The sequence below is a fragment of the Silurus aristotelis genome, assembly GCF_946808225.1.
Source record: "Silurus aristotelis genome assembly, chromosome: 16".
Classification (NCBI taxonomy): Eukaryota; Metazoa; Chordata; class Actinopteri; order Siluriformes; family Siluridae; genus Silurus; species Silurus aristotelis.
The window spans coordinates 338,104-358,103 of record NC_139589.1 but is presented as its reverse complement, the minus strand read 5'-3'; the positions used below and the strand labels follow the sequence as shown (position 1 = coordinate 358,103).

Genomic DNA, 20,000 nt, shown 5'->3' with positions numbered 1-20,000 from the left:
TAAATGCACTTCTTCATCTTCATCCTCGTCCTCCAGTACAATGTACAGTATAATAACATTCTATACCTCTATCAGTTTCACTCAGACTGGATTTATACACTTATATATATATATATATATATATATATGCATGTTGTGAGAGTGTGATCTCATCTTCCTCATTTTTCAGAGACTATAGTTTGTATTTTTTTTTCTTTCACTTTACACAAACCACGCTGAAGAAGAATGTTTCATTTCTTCACACAGTCCAGCAAGGAAGACAAACTCTCGAGTCGCATCCAGAGCATGCTAGGAAACTACGACGAAATGAAGGAAACTATCGGTGAGCCTCCCATGTCAAAACTTCTGGCCAAGGGATCAAACTCTTCGTCCGCAGAGGAGAAGAGTCTTTACGCTGAGCAGCGGGGCGGAGTCAACCAGAATCAGAGCAACAAATGGACTCCTATTGGTTCAAACTCCGGAACTTCTTCCTCCTCTTTATCAAAGTCGCAGAGCCGCTCAGGTTCGTCCAATCAGAGCAGCCACGGCACTAGCCAGCGCAGCGGTGCTAACAGCCAGCGACACGAGCGCGAATTCAGTAGCAAAAAGTCCAGCAAACATGAGCACAAGAGCTCCACGAACTCAAGCGGACACTCGCGCTCGCTAACGGCCGAGCAACACGGCAAGGAGCGATTCCACTCCAAATCACCCAGAGACCGCGAGGCCAACTGGGACTCGCCGTCCAGAGTGCACTCCTCCACTTCCACCTCGTCCTCTGCGTCGTCCGCCTTTCCCAGTGGGCAGCACTCGGGTCAGGCTTTTCCTCCGTCACTTATGTCCAAACCGAGCTCCATGCTGCAGAAACCCACCGCTTACGTCAGGCCCATGGACGGCCAGGAGACGGCTGAGCCCAAGACCTCCTCGTCCTCGTCCTCCTCTTCCTCCTCGGAGTCGTATGGAGGCCAGTCACATGGCAGCAACGTCGGGGAGATGAAGGCCAATGGCAAGGCGTCTCTCACCAAGCTCAAGATTCCAGCTCCTGTGGAGGTGAGATCACGTTTATACCATCTCATATAGAGCACAAATCTCATCATGTGTGATTAATAAGTAGACATTAATTCCTGTAGGGATTCTAATGGTGTGTGTGTGTGTGTGTGTGTGTGTGTGTGTGTGTGTGTGTGTGTGTGTGTGTGTGTGTGTGTGTGTGTGTGTGTGTGTGTGTGTGTGTGCGTGCCAAAAATATCTCAATTTTCTTTATACAAAATGTCATAATACATTTTATAATTAATTTTAATACATACACAAAATATATACATAAAGAATACAGTCTGATCTTCTACAGTCTGATTATCCTAAAATCAATCCAGAGAATGGTGTATTTGTGAGAGTTGTGGACTTGTGTGAGGTTGTGAGATGCTGATCAGTTTGATGTTACTGTAACAGGGAGCTCTGACGGGAGATGTGAGCTGTGTGGATGAGATTTTAAAGGTGTGTTCAGTGTTTATTATTAATGATACTTTATTATATGTGTATTACTCTATATTAATAAAGTATTGATTGTTCTCTCTCTCTGTCTCTCTCTCTCACACACACACACACACACACACACACACACACACTCTTTTATTTTCTTTCAGGAAATGACCCAGTCCTGGCCTCCTCCACTCACAGCCATACACACACCCTGCAAGACTGAGCCTTCAAAGTTTCCATTCCCAACAAAGGTCAGATTATTACATATATTACACTAAACACAATTTACTTTTACTCAACCACTATCTTCACCTCTTTTACCCCTATACCAGACATATACCTCCTTAATACATCTAATACCACCCCTATACCACCCCTATGCCTCCCTAATAACTCTTATACCCCTGTCAAACCCCTATACCTTTTATACCTTATACCTCTTATACCCCTATACCACCCCTATACCTCTTATACCCCTATACTACCCCTATACCTCTTATACCCCTATACCACCCCTATACCTCTTATACCCCTATACTACCCCTATACCTCTTATACCCCTATACCACCCCTATACCTCTTATACTCCTATACTACCCCTATACCTCTTATACCCCTATACTTCTTATACCCCTATACCAGACATATACCTCCTTAATACATCTAATACCACCCCTATACCACCCCTATGCCTCCCTAATAACTCTTATACCCCTGTCAAACCCCTATACCTTTTATACCTTATACCTCTTATACCCCTATACCACCCCTATACCTCTTATACCCCTATACTACCCCTATACCTCTTATACTCCTATACCACCCCTATACCTCTTATACCCCTATACTACCCCTATACCTCTTATACCCCTATACTACCCCTATACCTCTTATACCCCTATACCACCCCTATACCTCTTATACCCCTATACTTCTTATACCCCTATACCTCTTACACCACCCCTATACCTCTTATACCCCTATAACTACCCCTATACCACTTATACTCCTATACTACCCCTATACCTACTATACCCCTATACTACCCCTATACTTCTTATACCTCTTATACCCCTATACTACCCCTATACCACTTATACCCCTATACCACCCCTATACCTCTTATACCCCTATACCACCCCTATACCTCTTATACCCCTATACCACCCCTATACTTCTTATACCCCTATACCTCTTACACCACCCTATACCTCTTATACCCCTGTACCACCCCTGTACCCATTATGACCTGTGAGTCAGTGTTGAATCAGAGTGTAAACTCAGTGTGTAATGGTTTTTAACTCGAGGCTCTGATGATGTAGAAGAGATGGAAGATGTTTATAATGTGATAATGTGTGTATCGAACACGTCTGCTGTTGCTGCTGTTCCTGAGTGTTGAGAGTGTTGTGTTTGTGTTACAGGATGGCCAGCACACAGGCTTTGGAGGACTCAGTAAGTGTTTTATAAATATATATAACTGTGAGTTACTGTATCTATAATTATTTCATTTAACTCTTCAGACAGAGTTCATATTCATACAGTCAAAGGGAAAATGTTAAATATTTACTGTAATTAAACCTTTATTATTGTTCTTTTGATGCTGTAAATGACCTCTGTCTCCTCCTCACTCTCAGAAAAAAGCAGCTCAGGAAAAGGCTCATCCGCCGTGCAGCAGGCCAAGGCATGTGACGGAGACCAGGCCAAGTGAGTTCCACCTTCTGTTCAATAGTTTTGTTCAATTGTTTCTGAGACATTTTCAGTGGAAGACGTCTCCTGTCTCTGTGTCTGTGTTCCAGCATGCTTCAAGATGATCTCAAACTCAGTAGCAGTGAAGACAGTGATGCAGATCAGGAGTCTGCTAAAAGAAACATCTCAACCAGGTACTGAAGAAAGAACCTAAGAGACCCTGGTTTCTACTTGTTACATTAAGTTTAACGTCACAGTCTAGCACAGGATCAACCAGAGCTTTCTTCTACCAGAGCTTTCTTCTGTCTGCTCAGAGTCTGAACAGAAGTTAATGCTTGTGGTTTAGTGGATGTTTACATCTCCTCTATCTCTCACCAGGTACTGCATGTAGAGGAGATACAGGCAAGATACCAGCGAGATACAAACAAGATACAAATGAGATAGAGGTGGTGCAGAGGAGGTGTAGGAGATACAAACAAGGTACAGAGGAGGTGTAGAGGAGATACAGAGGAGGTGTAGAGGAGATACAGAGGAGGTGTAGAGGAGATACAGAGGAGGTGTAGAGGAGATACAGAGGAGGTGTAGAGGAGATACAGAGGAGGTGTAGAGGAGATACAGAGGAGGTGTAAAGGAGATACAGAGGAGGTGTAGAGGAGATACAGAGGAGGTGTAAAGGAGATACAGAGGAGGTGTAGAGGAGATACAGAGGAGGTGTAAAGGAGATACAGAGGAGGTGTAGAGGAGATACAGAGGAGGTTTTAATAGAAACTTTTGTATGGTTTGTTTGGAGAAAATTTGACTCAATCAGAATTTGTCTGTAATCTTCTGAACTGATCTGAAGCACAGAGCACACAGTTTTAAGGCTTTTTTTTCTTTTAAGAGAGATTTTAACATTTCTGTATGTATATGTGCAGTTCACCGACCTCTGTGTGTGTGTGTGTGTGTGTGTGTGTGTGTGTGTGTGTGTGTGTGTGTGTGTGTGTGTGTGTGTGTGTGTGTGTGTGTGTGTGTGTGTGTGTGTGTGTGTGTGTGTGTGTGTGTGTGTGTGTGTGTGTGTGTGTGTGTGTGTGTGTGTGTGTGTGTGTCGTTGTTAATAACAGTAATAATAACAGTGAAGTAGCAGAGAGAGAGGACTCCAGTAGCCACAGTGGCTCAGAAACCAGCTCTGAATCTGAAAGTGAGAGTGAAAGCAGCTCTACAGACAGCGAAGCTAATGAGCCACCTCGTGCTGCCTCACCTGAGGTACATACACACTTTTACACACACTGCCACATAATCAGCATCCAGCATACTCGGCCTAGACAAGCACGATCTGGACCTGCAGCTAAGCATTTTACTCAACAATTGATCTTTCTCACATTATTTCAGCTTCATAAATATTTAGATATATAAATCCTACAGTCTGTACAGAAATGTGATAAAATAAAAGTCTACAAAGAGTCACAACACCTCCTTTATTATTTATTATTATAATTATTACATTAGCAGTTGTATAGAGAGATAATGATGTAACTTTACTGTAGTGGTGCTTGTTATTGTATATGATGATATTGTAGCTCCATATGTCCAGATTCAAGCAGGATGAACAAAAGGAATCTCGGGTTGTGACAGTCCGTGTGATCTGATTTCTAAAAGCGATATCTGTTGTGTGTTCCAGCAAGAACAGCCCCCGGCTAATAAGTGGCAGCTGGACAACTGGCTTTCCAAGATGGAGGACCGAGAGAGCAGCGCAGCTCGGGGTTACAGCGGCAGCCAGGGGCCCAAAGACTCCGCTCCTGCACCGGGCCGGGACCAGAGGGCCACTCAGAAGGGCTCTGAGAGCAGCCGGGGCAAGCAAAAGTCTCCGGCTCAGAGCGCCGAGGGGGTGAGTGCCAGCCAGAGACGCTTGTTGGGTAAAAAGCAGCCCAAAAAGTCAGAGAAGCCGCCTGTGGTGGAGGAGCCGAAAGGCAGCCTGAAGGTTGAGAGCGAGTCTCGGGCAGAGACACCTCAGCACCGCGCTCGAGCGCCCAACAAGGGTCCACGCAAACCCGCTGCGAAGAAAGAACCCAAGAAAGAAGTGCGAGCTCCTCCGGAAAAACGCAAATCCAAGCCTCAGGGCAAACAGAAGTCACGCGAGTTTGTAGAAACCGAGCCGTCATCATCTTCGGACTCAGACGAGGAAGAGGAGGAGAGCGCGCCGTCTTCCTCACACACTCCAAAGTACGCCCCCCATGTTTTCTCTCCCATGGAGGAGAAAGACCTTCTCTCACCGCTTAGCGAGTCTGACGAGAAACTCATGGCTCCCAGGCAGCTGCTCGTCTCGATCCAGCTGAGCCTGCTGAGCCGAGTGCCAGGCCGCGTTTATAAAGACACCGAGGTGAAGGTGGAGAGAGACTCGGCCAGCGAAGGGAAGGAGTTCCAGAAGCAGCCGGCGGAAAGTAAAGCCAGTAAAGGCAAGAGGAAACATAAGGTAAGAGTTTTGTGTGTTTGTGAATCGACTTTAACTGGCAAAGAGATGTATGAATTTAGTATATTATAAAAGTCAGTCTCCTTCCTGATGGTTACACACTGAGCATTCCCATGAACAAACTGAGGAACGGTGCAGCATGTCGTAGTGTTCCAGCTGCTGCAGAACTCTCACATCTCACAGGAGAACGAGGATCAGGATTCAGGAAGAGAGAAATGATGAATAAATAACATTTCATTTAAGTAAGAATTCATATGATAATCTGACAAAAGAACATTTGGGGTAAATACACGAATAAACATATAACAACATTGAATATTTATTTGAAATATTATGTTCAAATGACTCGAGGAGTTGTTGTTGTGTCTGTAGAACGATGATGGCCTCAAACCAGACAACAAGAAGTCCAGAATGGAAGAGAAGTCCTCGCACCATAAACCCAATAAAGAGTAAGTGTTAAACCACACCACACATTTTTACTAGTTTACGTGTCCAGCAGACCGACAGGACGGAGTGTATTGGGTGTGTGTGTGTGTGTGTGTAGGTGTGTGTGTGTGTCCTGTAGTCTTAATTGACACTGTCAAGAGATTTAACTCTCATTTTTTTGCTGGTCTGGATTTTACACTGCTCCTCTGGATCTTCTTGAACATGAGTTTAGAGTGTGTGTATGAAACTTGTGCCCTGTTTCAGGTTGTCGAAGCGTGTGGTGGATAAGGATAAAGATCCCGTCCCGTCTCCCTCCCTGGCTCTCCAGCGCACTCCCAAGTCAGAGCACCAGGGGCGCAAACGCACGGCCAGTCAGTCATCCAGCTCACTGCCCATCAGCTCCACCAACACCTCCAACTCCTCCACCACCACCACCACCACTACCATCATTAACACCACTAACACCAGCAGCAGCAACAAGGACGTCCCTAAGAGCAACTCCAGCTCCAAACACCGCAAGGGCGAGGACAAACAAAACCGCAGCAGAGACACCAAGGTGTGTGTGTGTGTGTGTGTGTGTGTGTGTGTGTGTGTCCATGTCTGTCTGTCCCAGTGTCTGTCTGTCTGTCTTTTTTTTATTTTTTTTAGTTTTCGTTTCTCCTTATGAGCAAATACTATGCTGGTGGGTGTGTGTGTGTGTGTCTCCACTCTCTTCTCCTCTGTCCTCCTTCTTTTATATAAACCCTAGTACATATCACATGTTTGGAGTAAACACAAATAAGATCTCACTCTGTGTTTCCATGTTTTGTTTGTTTGTCTGGTTTTTGTTTGGGGCTGATACTCTGGAACGCTTTTCCATCGGAATTCCAGGAATTTCACATGGAGATTTTTTGTGTGACAGATTTCAGTTTCAGAAATGTAATGAAAAAAGATCAGCTCTTTCAGGAGACTGGTGGATTTTCCATCTTTGAAACGGCTCAGATTTCAGAACTGAGTTTTATAGCTTGAATAAGTGTAATTGCTTTAGTTTGTGCTGCCATGCTGTTACACATGTTCTCTAGAAATGAACGATGATGATGATGATGATGATGATGATGAAGAATCATGCCTGTGTCTCCTCTCCAGGATAAAAGCAGTAAAGTGGAGAATCAGCTGGCTGTGCCTCCTCTCTCCTCAGACAGTTCCAAGAGATCCAAGCTGCACTTTGAGGATCGGTAAGAAGAATCATCTCTGCTCTGTTTGTAGTTACTGTGACCGTGGTGCTGATCGGATCTGATCCGGAATTCACCCTGAATCTGACCCTTTTCCCAGCTCACAAAATCTCTTTTCAAACCCTGATTCTATACACACAATTTACAAGATGATGTGGGAAAACACGAGGAACGGACGTGATCTCACTTCATCGATGTTAATCGGTACTGAAGTAAACAGTGTTCATGTGGAGTTTTGTGTTTTTTAGGGCTCATTCAGCTGATCATTACCTCCAAGAAGCTAAGAAGCTGAAGCACAATGCCGATGCTCTGGTGAGGACGTGTTGTGTTTATTCTAGTGCTTTGTCTAAAACACCTTAAATCAGGAATAAGACACTACAGGACAAAACTGTTAGAGGACAGTAAGAGACAGGGGACAGGATGGTGTGGTGTGTCCTGTTACGGCGGTTTATTCCTCCTACACTACTGCACTTTTCCTGTGTTCACACTTTAAACAGAGGCATTATGTTAAACATTATGGTAGAAGTTAGTACCTGTTTGTTCTCCTGGTCGGTCCTGCATGGTTCCGTCTCTCTGTTGAATCTGTTTTTATGTTTTTTTCTTATATTTTTATAGTTTCTTATATTTTAATCACACCAGCACACTAGAATAAATTCCCTGTCCATGCAACCCCAAAGCACTGACACTGTAGACTCAAAAACAAATACATTTACAAATCGTTTAAGGAAAGTAAAGCAAGTCAGTAATTACAGCACATTGTAACAGACTGTCTGTGTAGCACTCACTGTGTTGAGATGTTACCATAGAAACCAGAACTCTGACCCGACGTGTTGTTAAAGGAAATGAATCGACTCGTCTGGACTGAGAACTTCTGTGACTGATGTGCTTTATGACTACAGCTTTATTTCTCATTAATCTCATGGTGAAACAGAGCCAAATGCAATTGTGCTGCTTCTGTTCTATTTCAAGTTTATCTCTCCTGTAATGCATTGTGTTTTCTCTCCTCTCTCCTACAGATGGACAGATTCGAGAAAGCGGTGTATTACCTGGACGCCGTGGTCTCCTTCATTGAGTGTGGGAATGCGTTGGAGAAAAGTGCACAGGAAGCCAAGTCCCCTTTCCCCATGTATGCTGAAACTGTGGAACTCATTAAGTATGTACTCTTGGAGAACTTCAGACTTCCCATCTGTTCTTGTGTGTTTTTGATCACAGTTCCACCTGTGGCCTCTGGGTGTCACTATAACCCCATGTCACCCTCTTCATTTTTATTGTGAAGTTATTTCAGTCTTGTTATTTGTGTGTGTGTGTGTGTGTGTGTGTGTGTGTGTGTGTGTGTGTGTGTGTGTGTGTGTGTGTGTGTGTGTGTGTGTGTGTGTGTGTGTGTGTGTGTGTGTGTGTGTGTGTGTGTGTGTGTGTGTGATCTGTAGGTACACTATGAAGTTAAAGAGCTATATGGCACCAGACGCTACCTCAGCAGACAAAAGGCTGGCGGTGTTGTGGTACGTAATCATGACACACACACAGATACCCCCCCACACAGATACTCCGTACAGATACCCCCTGCAGAGATACCCCAAAGCCTGGGATTCAAATAACTTCAGTTTCATTTACAGGATCAAGAATATAATGTATAATTTGCAGCTTTTATATAAAAGGAGTCACAGTAGTTCTTTTGTCTTGTATCATCAGGTTATTTTCTGTTATGTAAAGTGTAGGACCACTTGGTTAAATATATAGTATAATATATAAAGCTTCTTCACTTGCAATTCTTTCACCATTTGTACTAAAATCATGCTGAAATGAGTAAAGAAGCGTGAGCCAAGGTTTTTTTTGTTTTGTTTTTTAATAAAGAAAAATCAGTATAGTTTTATCTCATGTAGCATCTTTACTGTTGTTTAATATTCAGTACACTTTCTGAGAGATCAGATTTCTGTGTACAGTTAGAGCAAATAAAAGCCTCTGATCTCCACGTACATAACTCCTGAAGGAGATACCATACCCCTGCTCCGAAACCTGTCATTTTATCTCTTTCTCATTCTCTCTCTCTCTCTCTCTCTCTCTCTCTAGTTTGAGATGTCAGTCTCTCCTCTACCTGAGGCTGTTTAAACTGAGGAAGGAAAGTGCACTGAAATACTCCAAGACACTTACTGAGCATCTGAAGGTGAATTTATTAGCGCTGCTCTGAATACAGCTGCAAGATGACGCGCACGTACACACACACACACACGGCTTTAACATACACCATTTATGGATTATTTACTTTGATTAAATTATTATTTTATTATAATTCCAGAATTCGTTGAGTAATACTCAGGCGGCATCTCCTGGGATTGGAAAGTAAGATTTTGTTATTATTTCACTCGATGTTGAGTCGTCAGTATTTTTACATTTTAAAAATCCCTAGTTTTAATCCTCCTCATTAAAGTTTCTGATCTGATTGTTTTTTTGTTCAGTAAAGTGAATCTGTATGAATCTCCAAACACTTTTAACTGTCCATCATTAAAGCATTTCAATGTGATGTCACTTCCTGTTTGTTTCTGAAGTAAACGTACGGAACGGAATCAGAAATAAGACGTTATTTTACGAGATGTTTAATGCATTAACTCTGACTGTGTCGGAAGTGTCCTTTCTGACCACTTCCTGTTCCCGTCCTCCAGTAAAGCGGTCGGAATGCCATCTCCGGTCTCGCCCAAAGTGTCTCCAGGTAGTGCAGGAAGTTACTCCTCCAGCAGCTCCTCGAGTCAGAGTGGCAGTTCCTCTGTCACCATCCCTCAGCGCATCCACCAGATGGCTGCCAGCTACGTGCAGGTCACCTCTAACTTCCTGTACGCCACAGAGGTGTGGGAGCAGGCGGAGCAGCTGTCCCGCGAGCAGAGAGGTAGGACAGGGGTATCCGAGTTCTTCTCCAAAATGATTATGGTGCTGAATCAGTCCAGAACCAGATCATTTCATCAGGATTAATCAGTCTAGTGATTGAATTTTATTAGTGCTGAGTCAAATGAACTCAAATCAAAAGATCAATATTACAGTCATAATGACATTTTTTTCATATTCATTGATATTGAAAAAAACATAAAAACATTTATTTACTTATGGTTGGTGGGTGAATCTAACAAATAATTAGGCTACGTTAAAGCTGGATTTTACCGATACTGAGAGCGAGGTTGGATCTCACTCACCGATAACCAGTTATTCACCCGATAGTTTTTAAAATGGATACTGGATTAAAAAAACTGATAAACATAACAGTCCATGTAAAATAGTACTGAACTTTATCACAAAAAATAACAGAACCAAATCATGAAAATGTGCTAAAGGAAGTAAATATGAAATAATTATAAATAAAAAATATAATATAGTGCTCTCTGTGCAGCACACGGTCTCACTTGGCACGTGGTATCAGTGATTCGCCACTAGAGGCCGCTCTCGTTAAAACAGTGGACCGGAAGCTGGAAAAAAATTTTTATTTTTAATTTTTTTGCTGGAAGCCGATAGTTCCAGCGATCAACTATCAGTGCTTCGACCTCTAAAATGTCCCTTAGTTATTAATAGTTTTGAAACCAAAGTTTATTATTAGATATGATTTGAGTAATTTATATATTTAAAATAAAATGTTCAAAATATGTCTGGCATTGTTCAGAGGGCCGTTTACATGTGGCTGTAGTTTGGGGACCTCTGGTATAGAGTTATAAAGACCTAAAGAATCACAATAACTCTCTCTCTCTCTCTCTCTCTCTCTCTCTCTCTCTCTCTCTCTCTCTCTCTCTCTCTCAGAGTTCTTCACTGAGCTGGATAAAGCAATGGGCCCGCTGATCTTTAACACCAGCAGCATGACTGAACTGGTCCACTACACACGGCAAGGTCTCCACTGGCTCCGGCTCGACGCCAAGCTCGTCTCATAACACTCTCCCAGTCCTCCCCCTCGTTCCTTTCTCTCGTCCCCGTCTTGCCTTACTCGCATTTATTTAATCTGCCTCAGACATATCTGTGACACTGTGTCCATACTCAACACCAGCTTGCCAAAAAAGCAAACTAACTGAGCAAAGCACCAGTGAGCGCTGCTTGGATAGCCCCGCCCCCTTTCTGCTCCCGGCGAGCGTCTCGTCATGCTGGAAAACTAAACGAGAAAAGCCATCTTTGTTTTGTTTTTTTTTGTTTTGTTTTTTTTATCTTGACAGCTGTGAACAACACTTTATATTCTCTCTCTCTTTTTCTTTTTTCTTTTTCCTTTTGTTTTGGAACCAGCGTGACCTCCCTTTAACCAAAGGTGCTTTAAATACTAAGGGTTTGTTCTTCTCTCTCTTGTTGTGCCTTGTGTGTGATATACAGCAAACGTGTTTGTGCACACGACTGTTGTGGAACCGGGTGGATTAGTTAAACAGGAAGTGTGTGTGTGTGTGTGATGCGGCATAGTGTGTGGTGGGGGGGAGCGTGTGTGACTGGAGGGGACTGTGTGTGTGTGTGTGTGAGACGGGGGGGGGGGTGACTGGGGGGCGTTGTGTGACAGGGGGTCAGTGTGTGTGTGTGTGTGTGTGTGTGTGTGTGTGTGTGTGAGAGAGACAGGGAGTCAGTTTGAGTGAGTGTGTGTGGGTGGGGTGAGATGGGGGGGGGGTGGATGCTAATTGGAACGCTAATCACTTAATCCACAAAGTGAACGTGCCACTGGGCGGGAGATGGACACGGGCGTGGCCACGCGCTGCACCGCACCACCGAGAGAAACATCATTACATGCACAAAACATTGTCCGTCTACACACACACACACACACACACACACTGAGTGTAAAGCATTCTCCAGGGAGACGTCTTCATCCAAACACAAACACCTGAAACATCACGAGTTCAACACTCAACTTCTCCTCCACCTCCTCCCCAACTCCCACTCTTCCCTCACTCCCACTCTACTCCTCTACCTCTTCCCCTTTCCCACTCCAATCTTCTATACTTCCTCCTCTTCTTCCTTCTCCCCCTTTTTTCTCTTTTTTTAACAATAGAAATCTGTATTCAGACGTGTTTTTTATCACTTTTAGATTTTTTGAAGTATCTGTTAATTCTGCAGCGTTCTTCTTCTTCTTCTGCTCTTCTTAAGCACATGAATATTTTATTACTGCCGCGTCTCTTCTCAGCCTGATCTCTCGCTCCATATATCCTTATATATTTTATTTAGATACAGAAAGTTGTCTGCCGTTTTTCGCTCACAGAATAGCGCTCTTCTTCTCCTTCACCTTGAGTACAGGGTTGTATTATGGGATGTATATGAAATTGCCATATTTAAGTATTTAATATCAGTCTTGGGATTTTCTTTATAGCATCATAGTGGATCATTTATTATAAGAAATCATTTAACAGGAGAAAAGGAGATGCAGAAGGAATATATTTATTACACATGTACTTTATATTTATAGTTTCTACACACAGTACAGTACACAGTGTGTGTGTGTGTGTGTGTGTGTGTGTGTGTGTGCGTGCGTAAGTCTATATATCGCAGAATAATTTGCTGAGAGAGCTTCGTGTCTGATGGGACGGTACGAGGGAGAGCAGGAGAAACATCTCATCAATCTGCAGCCGATTAAATGCTGGAAAAATCCACTATCTTTTGCACTAGAAATGTTTTTATTTGTTACTCTGTCGGCTCCCTGATCTCTCTGTAGGGACAAACTGTTATTTCTTCTCGCGCTCGCTCCGAGACGGGGAACAGACGTGTCTATGCAGACATTTTTAACACTTCTCTCGGTGAACTCGTGCAGTAGAGCAGAAATCACGCCGGTTTCAGAAAGTATTAAATTCCACATGACTTCGGCTCCTTCCTCCTGTATATAAAGTAAAAAGTGACGCCGCAGCCAAAGAAGCTCCGCGTTCCAGTTTCTCAGCTTTCTGACTTTCTGAAAAGTTAAATTGCCAAAACCATGTGAGATGCTGGTCTTCTTCTTCTTCATAACAATAATTATTATTGATTCAATAACCAACAGAGTGCTTTTTCTGGCTTGGAAAGGAATGTAGCATTTTTTTTTTTAAATCTTCAGGATCTTAGGAGGAGAATGTGTTCATGTGACCAGAAGCTTAGTGTGGAGCCGAGAGTGTGTGTGTGTGTGTGTGTGTGTGTGTGTGGAGCCGAGAGTGTGTGTGTGTGTGTGTGTGTGGAGCCGAGAGTGTGTGTGTGTGTGTGTGTGTGTGTGTGTGTGGAGCCGAGAGTGTGTGTGTGTGTGTGTGTGTGGAGCCGAGAGTGTGTGTGTGTGTGTGTGTGTGTGTGTGTGTGTGTGTGTGTGTGTGTGTGTGTGTGTGTGTGTGTGGAGCCGAGAATGTGTGTGTGTGTGTGGAGCCAAGAATGTGTGTGTGTGTGTGTGGAGCCGAGAATGTGTGTGTGTGTGTGTGTGTGTGTGTGTGTGTGGAGCCGAGAATGTGTGTGTGTGTGTGTGTGTGGAGCCGAGAGTGTGTGTGTGTGTGTGTGTGTGTGTGTGTGTGGAGCCGAGAGTGTGTGTGTGTGTGTGTGTGTGGAGCCGAGAGTGTGTGTGTGTGTGTGTGTGGAGCCGAGAGTGTGTGTGTGTGTGTGTGTGTGGAGCCGAGAGTGTGTGTGTGTGTGTGTGGAGCCGAGAGTGTGTGTGTGTGTGTGTGGAGCCGAGAGTGTGTGTGTGTGTGTGTGGAGCCGAGAGTGTGTGTGTGTGTGTGTGGAGCCGAGAGTGTGTGTGTGTGTGTGTGGAGCCGAGAGTGTGTGTGTGTGTGTGTGGAGCCGAGAGTGTGTGTGTGTGTGTGGAGCCGAGAGTGTGTGTGTGTGTGTGTGGAGCCGAGAGTGTGTGTGTGTGTGTGTGGAGCCGAGAATGTGTGTGTGTGTGTGTGGAGCCGAGAATGTGTGTGTGTGTGTGTGGAGCCGAGAATGTGTGTGTGTGTGTGTGGAGCCGAGAATGTGTGTGTGTGTGTGTGTGTGGAGCCGAGAATGTGTGTGTGTGTGTGTGTGTGGAGCCGAGAATGTGTGTGTGTGTGTGTGTGGAGCCGAGAGTGTGTGTGTGTGTGGAGCCGAGAGTGTGTGTGTGTGTGTGTGTGTGTGGAGCCGAGAGTGTGTGTGTGTGTGTGTGTGTGGAGCCGAGAGTGTGTGTGTGTGTGTGTGTGTGTGGAGCCGAGAGTGTGTGTGTGTGTGTGTGTGTGGAGCCGAGAGTGTGTGTGTGTGTGTGTGTGTGTGTGGAGCCGAGAGTGTGTGTGTGTGTGTGTGGAGCCGAGAGTGTGTGTGTGTGTGTGTGTGGAGCCGAGAGTGTGTGTGTGTGTGTGTGTGGAGCCGAGAGTGTGTGTGTGTGTGTGTGTGGAGCCGAGAGTGTGTGTGTGTGTGTGTGTGTGGAGCCGAGAGTGTGTGTGTGTGTGTGTGTGTGTGGAGCCGAGAGTGTGTGTGTGTGTGTGTGTGTGTGGAGCCGAGAGTGTGTGTGTGTGTGTGTGTGTGGAGCCGAGAGTGTGTGTGTGTGTGTGTGTGTGGAGCCGAGAGTGTGTGTGTGTGTGTGTGTGTGGAGCCGAGAGTGTGTGTGTGTGTGGAGCCGAGAGTGTGTGTGTGTGTGTGTGTGTGTGTGTGGAGCCGAGAGTGTGTGTGTGTGTGTGTGTGTGGAGCCGAGAGTGTGTGTGTGTGTGTGTGTGTGTGGAGCCGAGAGTGTGTGTGTGTGTGTGTGTGTGGAGCCGAGAGTGTGTGTGTGTGTGTGTGTGTGTGTGTGTGTGTGGAGCCGAGAGTGTGTGTGTGTGTGTGTGTGTGTGGAGCCGAGAGTGTGTGTGTGTGTGTGTGTGTGGAGCCGAGAGTGTGTGTGTGTGTGTGTGTGTGGAGCCGAGAGTGTGTGTGTGTGTGTGTGTGGAGCCGAGAGTGTGTGTGTGTGTGTGTGTGGAGCCGAGAGTGTGTGTGTGTGTGTGTGTGTGTGGAGCCGAGAGTGTGTGTGTGTGTGTGTGTGTGTGTGGAGCCGAGAGTGTGTGTGTGTGTGTGTGTGTGTGTGGAGCCGAGAGTGTGTGTGTGTGTGTGTGTGTGTGTGGAGCCGAGAGTGTGTGTGTGTGTGTGTGTGTGTGTGGAGCCGAGAGTGTGTGTGTGTGTGTGTGTGTGTGTGGAGCCGAGAGTGTGTGTGTGTGTGTGTGTGTGTGTGTGGAGCCGAGAGTGTGTGTGTGTGTGTGTGTGTGTGTGTGGAGCCGAGAGTGTGTGTGTGTGTGTGTGTGTGTGTGGAGCCGAGAGTGTGTGTGTGTGTGTGTGTGTGTGTGGAGCCGAGAGTGTGTGTGTGTGTGTGTGTGTGTGTGTGTGTGGAGCCGAGAGTGTGTGTGTGTGTGTGTGTGTGTGTGTGTGTGTGTGTGTGTGGAGCCGAGAGTGTGTGTGTGTGTGTGTGTGTGTGTGTGTGTGGAGCCGAGAGTGTGTGTGTGTGTGTGTGTGTGTGTGGAGCCGAGAGTGTGTGTGTGTGTGTGTGTGTGTGTGGAGCCGAGAGTGTGTGTGTGTGTGTGTGTGTGTGGAGCCGAGAGTGTGTGTGTGTGTGTGTGTGTGTGGAGCCGAGAGTGTGTGTGTGTGTGTGGAGCCGAGAGTGTGTGTGTGTGTGTGTGTGGAGCCGAGAGTGTGTGTGTGTGTGTGTGTGTGGAGCCGAGAGTGTGTGTGTGTGTGTGTGTGTGTGTGGAGCCGAGAGTGTGTGTGTGTGTGTGTGTGTGTGTGGAGCCGAGAGTGTGTGTGTGTGTGTGTGTGTGTGGAGCCGAGAGTGTGTGTGTGTGTGTGTGTGTGTGGAGCCGAGAGTGTGTGTGTGTGTGTGTGTGTGTGGAGCCGAGAGTGTGTGTGTGTGTGTGTGTGTGTGGAGCCGAGAGTGTGTGTGTGTGTGTGTGTGTGTGTGTGTGTGTGTGGAGCCGAGAGTGTGTGTGTGTGTGTGTGTGTGGAGCCGAGAGTGTGTGTGTGTGTGTGTGTGGAGCCGAGAGTGTGTGTGTGTGTGTGTGTGGAGCCGAGAGTGTGTGTGTGTGTGTGTGTGGAGCCGAGAGTGTGTGTGTGTGTGTGTGTGTGTGTGTGGAGCCGAGAGTGTGTGTGTGTGTGTGTGGAGCCGAGTGTGTGTGTGTGTGTGTGTGTGGAGCCGAGTGTGTGTGTGTGTGTGTGTGTGTGGAGCCGAGAGTGTGTGAGTGTGTGTGGAGCCGAGAGTGTGTGTGTGTGTGTGTGTGGAGCCGAGAGTGTGTGTGTGTGTGTGTGTGGAGCCGAGTGTGTGTGTGTGTGTGTGTGTGTGGAGCCGAGTGTGTGTGTGTGTGTGTGTGTGTGGAGCCGAGTGTGTGTGTGTGTGTGTGTGTGTGGAGCCGAGTGTGTGTGTGTGTGTGTGGAGCCGAGAGTATGTGTGTGTGGAGCGGAGTGTGAGTGAGTGAGTGTGTGTGGAGCCGAGAGAGTGTGTGTGGAGCTCAGCGTGTGGAGCTGATGGTCATGAACAGGGTTTACTGGTTTGCATGTTATAACTTCTGCACTACATTGGTTGTGGGTTCTGAGCTGAGCGAGACTCGAACCGATTCACTGCTGTGGCTGATTTGATTTGATTTGATTATTTTTTTAACGTTTCCTTTTTTAAGCTACATTCAGCTTCTTACTAAATTTGTAGAGTTTTGTTTTAAGATCAAATAATAATAATTCACTTCTTGTAACTATAAACCAGGGTAAAACTTTTTTCTGACGTCTTCTTCTAGATCAGAACACTTGCATGTTTGTATTTAAATACTGAAGTGTACAGATGTGTATATACACCGTCTCTTTTAGGATCAATTTCTACAGCAGTTTGACATTTATATAAAACTGTAAATATAATGTTAATATTAGAATCGTCTTTTACTGAACTTCTTCCTCCCCATACTGTACGTCATGAGCTTTCCTCCAAATCACTTCACATGTGATGATGGTTATTATTATTATTATTATTATTATCTGTAGTGCTGTTTTAATGCTCCGTCTGTTTTCTGTGATGCTGATCGTCGTTGTCTCTGAGTCGATAATCCGGAGTTTTTCATTCTGTCCAAGATGAGATCCTGTTCATGTGGAAGTTTTTGGACACCTGGAGCTCATGAGGTCTTCAAGATGTGTTCATTCACCTTCTCTCTCTCTCTCTCTCTCTCTCTCTCTCTCTCTCTCTCTCTCTGTTCATGTTCTACTTGTTCCAGAATTTACAGAATGCAGATTATTTGTGCAGTTTCTGCTGTTGGTTTAAATCCAAATCAGTTTAAAGTATTAATCAGAGACATTTACAGATGAATTAATGAATGCAGTATGTTTTATAATGTACAGGTCTCTCTCTCTCTCTCTCTCTCTCTCTCTCTCTCTCTCTCTCTCTCTCTCTCTCACACACACAAGTCTCTGTTCTCCTTAACTTGTAATTTAAGTACATTTTGTGTGAAGTGAATATTACTGGATACTAATGGGGTTTTATGAGTCTTTGTATTTTACTGTATGGAGAATAAAATATATATATATATATATATATGATTATTGATCTTTGTCTGGCTTCTGTTTTTATTTGTCTGTAATTTTCCTGTTTTACGCTTCAGATCACACAGATTTCAGATTCCTGAACAAAAATCCAGCATCGCAGAATATTTCCAATCAGAGAGATTTACAGCTCAGACCTGCTCATGTTCTGAAGAATGTGCACGTTTCTGCACTCGGTGCGTAATCAGGCCTCCTTTAGAGTCTCAGTGTGTTGTGGTGTGAAGGCCATCATCCTCAGGTACTGCTGAGATGTTGCTGGGGAAGGGAATCAGCATCTCCATAAATCTCATCAGCAGACAGGAGTATGAAGTGCTCTCCGGCTAGACGACTGTTTATTCTGAGTTTCATAAAACACAGTGGACCAACACCAGGAGATGACATGACACCGTGAACCATCACACTGTAGAAACTTCACACTGGAATTCAGGAAATTTGGACTTTGTGTCTCTTTATTTTTCTTGATTACAGCTTGATTTCGCAAAATTTACTTTTAACTTAAAAACAAAATGGTGGAATCACAGTAACAGGTGTTTTTCCTGTTCTGTCCAGATAAGACACTGTCTCAGGTTCGTCTCAGGCTTTTCCTAAAGATGATTGAGTCTAATAGATCTTGACGCGCTGATTTCGGCTTCATTTTACTTCTTGTGAAGTTCACCTAAGCTCTTAAATCTGCTTTGTTCTCAAGGCTGAACTCATCCCTGAACTCATCCCTAAACTCATCCCTGAACTCATCCCTGAACTCCTCACTGAACTCATCACTGAACTCCTCCCTGAACTCCTCCCTGAACTCCTCCCTGAACTCATCGCTGAACTCATCCCTAAACTCATCATTGAACTCCTCCCTGAACTCATCCCTGAACTCATCCCTGAACTCATCCCTAAACTCATCATTGAACTCCTCCCTGAACTCATCCCTGAACTCCTCACTGAACTCCTCCCTGAACTCCTCCCTGAACTCCTCCCTAAACTCCTCCCTGAACTCATCGCTGAACTCATCCCTAAACTCCTCCCTGAACTCCTCCCTGAACTCCTCCCTAAACTCCTCCCTGAACTCATCACTGAACTCATCCCTAAACTCATCCCTAAACTCATCACTGAACTCCTCCCTGAACTTCTCCCTGAAATCATCCCTGAACTCATCCCTGAACTCATCCCTGCTGCTTGTGCACCTTTTCCTACCAACTGTTCCCTGTTTGAGCTGTTTGAGTGTATTTAGTTTAAATATATACACATACACTAAATGGACAAAAGTATTGGGACACCTGATCTTTCCTTCTCCAAAGTGTTAGCACAAAGCTGAAGGCACACAATTGTACAGGACGTCTTTGGATGCGGTTTAAAATATTTGCTTTCACTTGAACATGGAAACCCAAAACCTGTTCCAGCATTGCAATGCCCCTGTGCACAAAACACACTCCATGAAGATCTGCTGTAGATGGTTTGGAGAGGAGGATCTTGAGTGGCTGCTATAGAGCTCTGATCTCAAACCTATTGAACGTCTTTGGGATGAATGTGAACGCTGACTGCACCCCAGACCTCCTCACCTTCTCACCTTCATCACTACCTGCCTTTATTAACACCCTTGTGGCTGATCAACACAAATGTCCACAAGCACACTCCAAAATCTTGAGGAACATCTTCCTACAAGAGTGGAGGGAATTATAAGAGCAAATCGGGATTAAATGTGGAATGTGATCCTCGAAAAGCACATACCGTACTTATCACCAGGTGTCCGCAAACATTTGACCATATATTGTAGATAAAAAAATATGTAATAATAGATGAAGTGAAGTAACTCCAGGATTTTGGCTCCTGATTATGAAATTGTGTGATTTCTTTCCAGATGTTTCTACTGAATGGTGTTTGTGGTGTTTAAATGCTGTCTGAAAACCAAAGAATTCCCCAGGAACAATGTTCACATTCTCAGGTGAAGAAGCTCTTCTGTAGGCTGTAGGCTGTAGGCTCCTGTCTCTCTCCTCCTGACTTTCTTCTCCTGACTCTCTTCTCCTGTCTCTCTTCTCCTGACTCTCTTCTCCTGACTCCCTTATCCTGACTCCTCCTGACTCTCTTCTCCTGACTCTCTTCTCCTGTCTCTCTTCTCCTGTCTCTCCTCTCCTGACTCTCTCCTCCTGACTCTCTTCTCCTGACTCTCTCCTCCTGACTCTCTTCTCCTGTCTCTCTCCTCCTGACTCTCTCCTCCTGACTCTCTCCTCCTGACTCCTCCTGTCTCTCTTCTCCTGACTCTCCTCCTGTCTCTCTTCTCCTGACTCTCCTCCTGTCTCTCTCCTCCTGACTCTCTTCTCCTGACTCTCTTCTCCTGTCTCTCTCCTCCTGACTCTCTC

The 20,000-nt window shown here is 45.1% G+C and overlaps 1 protein-coding gene across 3 annotated transcripts in view; it reads left to right on the top strand.

Annotated features, from left to right (window-relative positions):
• Positions 1-17,645, top strand: part of aff4 (AF4/FMR2 family, member 4) — a 33,354-nt gene extending 15,709 nt beyond the window's left edge. Inside the window, exons 3-22 of one of the 3 annotated variants that reach the window (XM_083564316.1) lie at positions 247-1,026; positions 1,423-1,467; positions 1,617-1,703; positions 2,874-2,904; positions 3,087-3,156; positions 3,249-3,332; positions 4,239-4,380; positions 4,796-5,587; positions 5,957-6,033; positions 6,275-6,566; positions 7,136-7,224; positions 7,470-7,533; positions 8,238-8,374; positions 8,649-8,720; positions 9,289-9,382; positions 9,515-9,558; positions 9,879-10,099; positions 10,996-11,678; positions 12,651-13,303; positions 16,369-17,645. In XM_083564316.1, the coding sequence (XP_083420442.1) occupies positions 247-1,026; positions 1,423-1,467; positions 1,617-1,703; positions 2,874-2,904; positions 3,087-3,156; positions 3,249-3,332; positions 4,239-4,380; positions 4,796-5,587; positions 5,957-6,033; positions 6,275-6,566; positions 7,136-7,224; positions 7,470-7,533; positions 8,238-8,374; positions 8,649-8,720; positions 9,289-9,382; positions 9,515-9,558; positions 9,879-10,099; positions 10,996-11,123 (3,249 nt within the window). In that variant the 3' untranslated portion in view covers positions 11,124-11,678; positions 12,651-13,303; positions 16,369-17,645. Of the gene's footprint in view, positions 43-221; positions 1,027-1,422; positions 1,468-1,616; positions 1,704-2,873; positions 2,905-3,086; positions 3,157-3,248; positions 3,333-4,238; positions 4,381-4,795; positions 5,588-5,956; positions 6,034-6,274; positions 6,567-7,135; positions 7,225-7,469; positions 7,534-8,237; positions 8,375-8,648; positions 8,721-9,288; positions 9,383-9,514; positions 9,559-9,878; positions 10,100-10,995; positions 11,679-12,650; positions 13,304-16,368 lie in introns of those variants that run through there. The other 2 variants (XM_083564317.1, XM_083564318.1) reach the window with 2 other exon arrangements.
• The last annotated feature ends 2,355 nt before the right edge of the window (positions 17,646-20,000 follow it).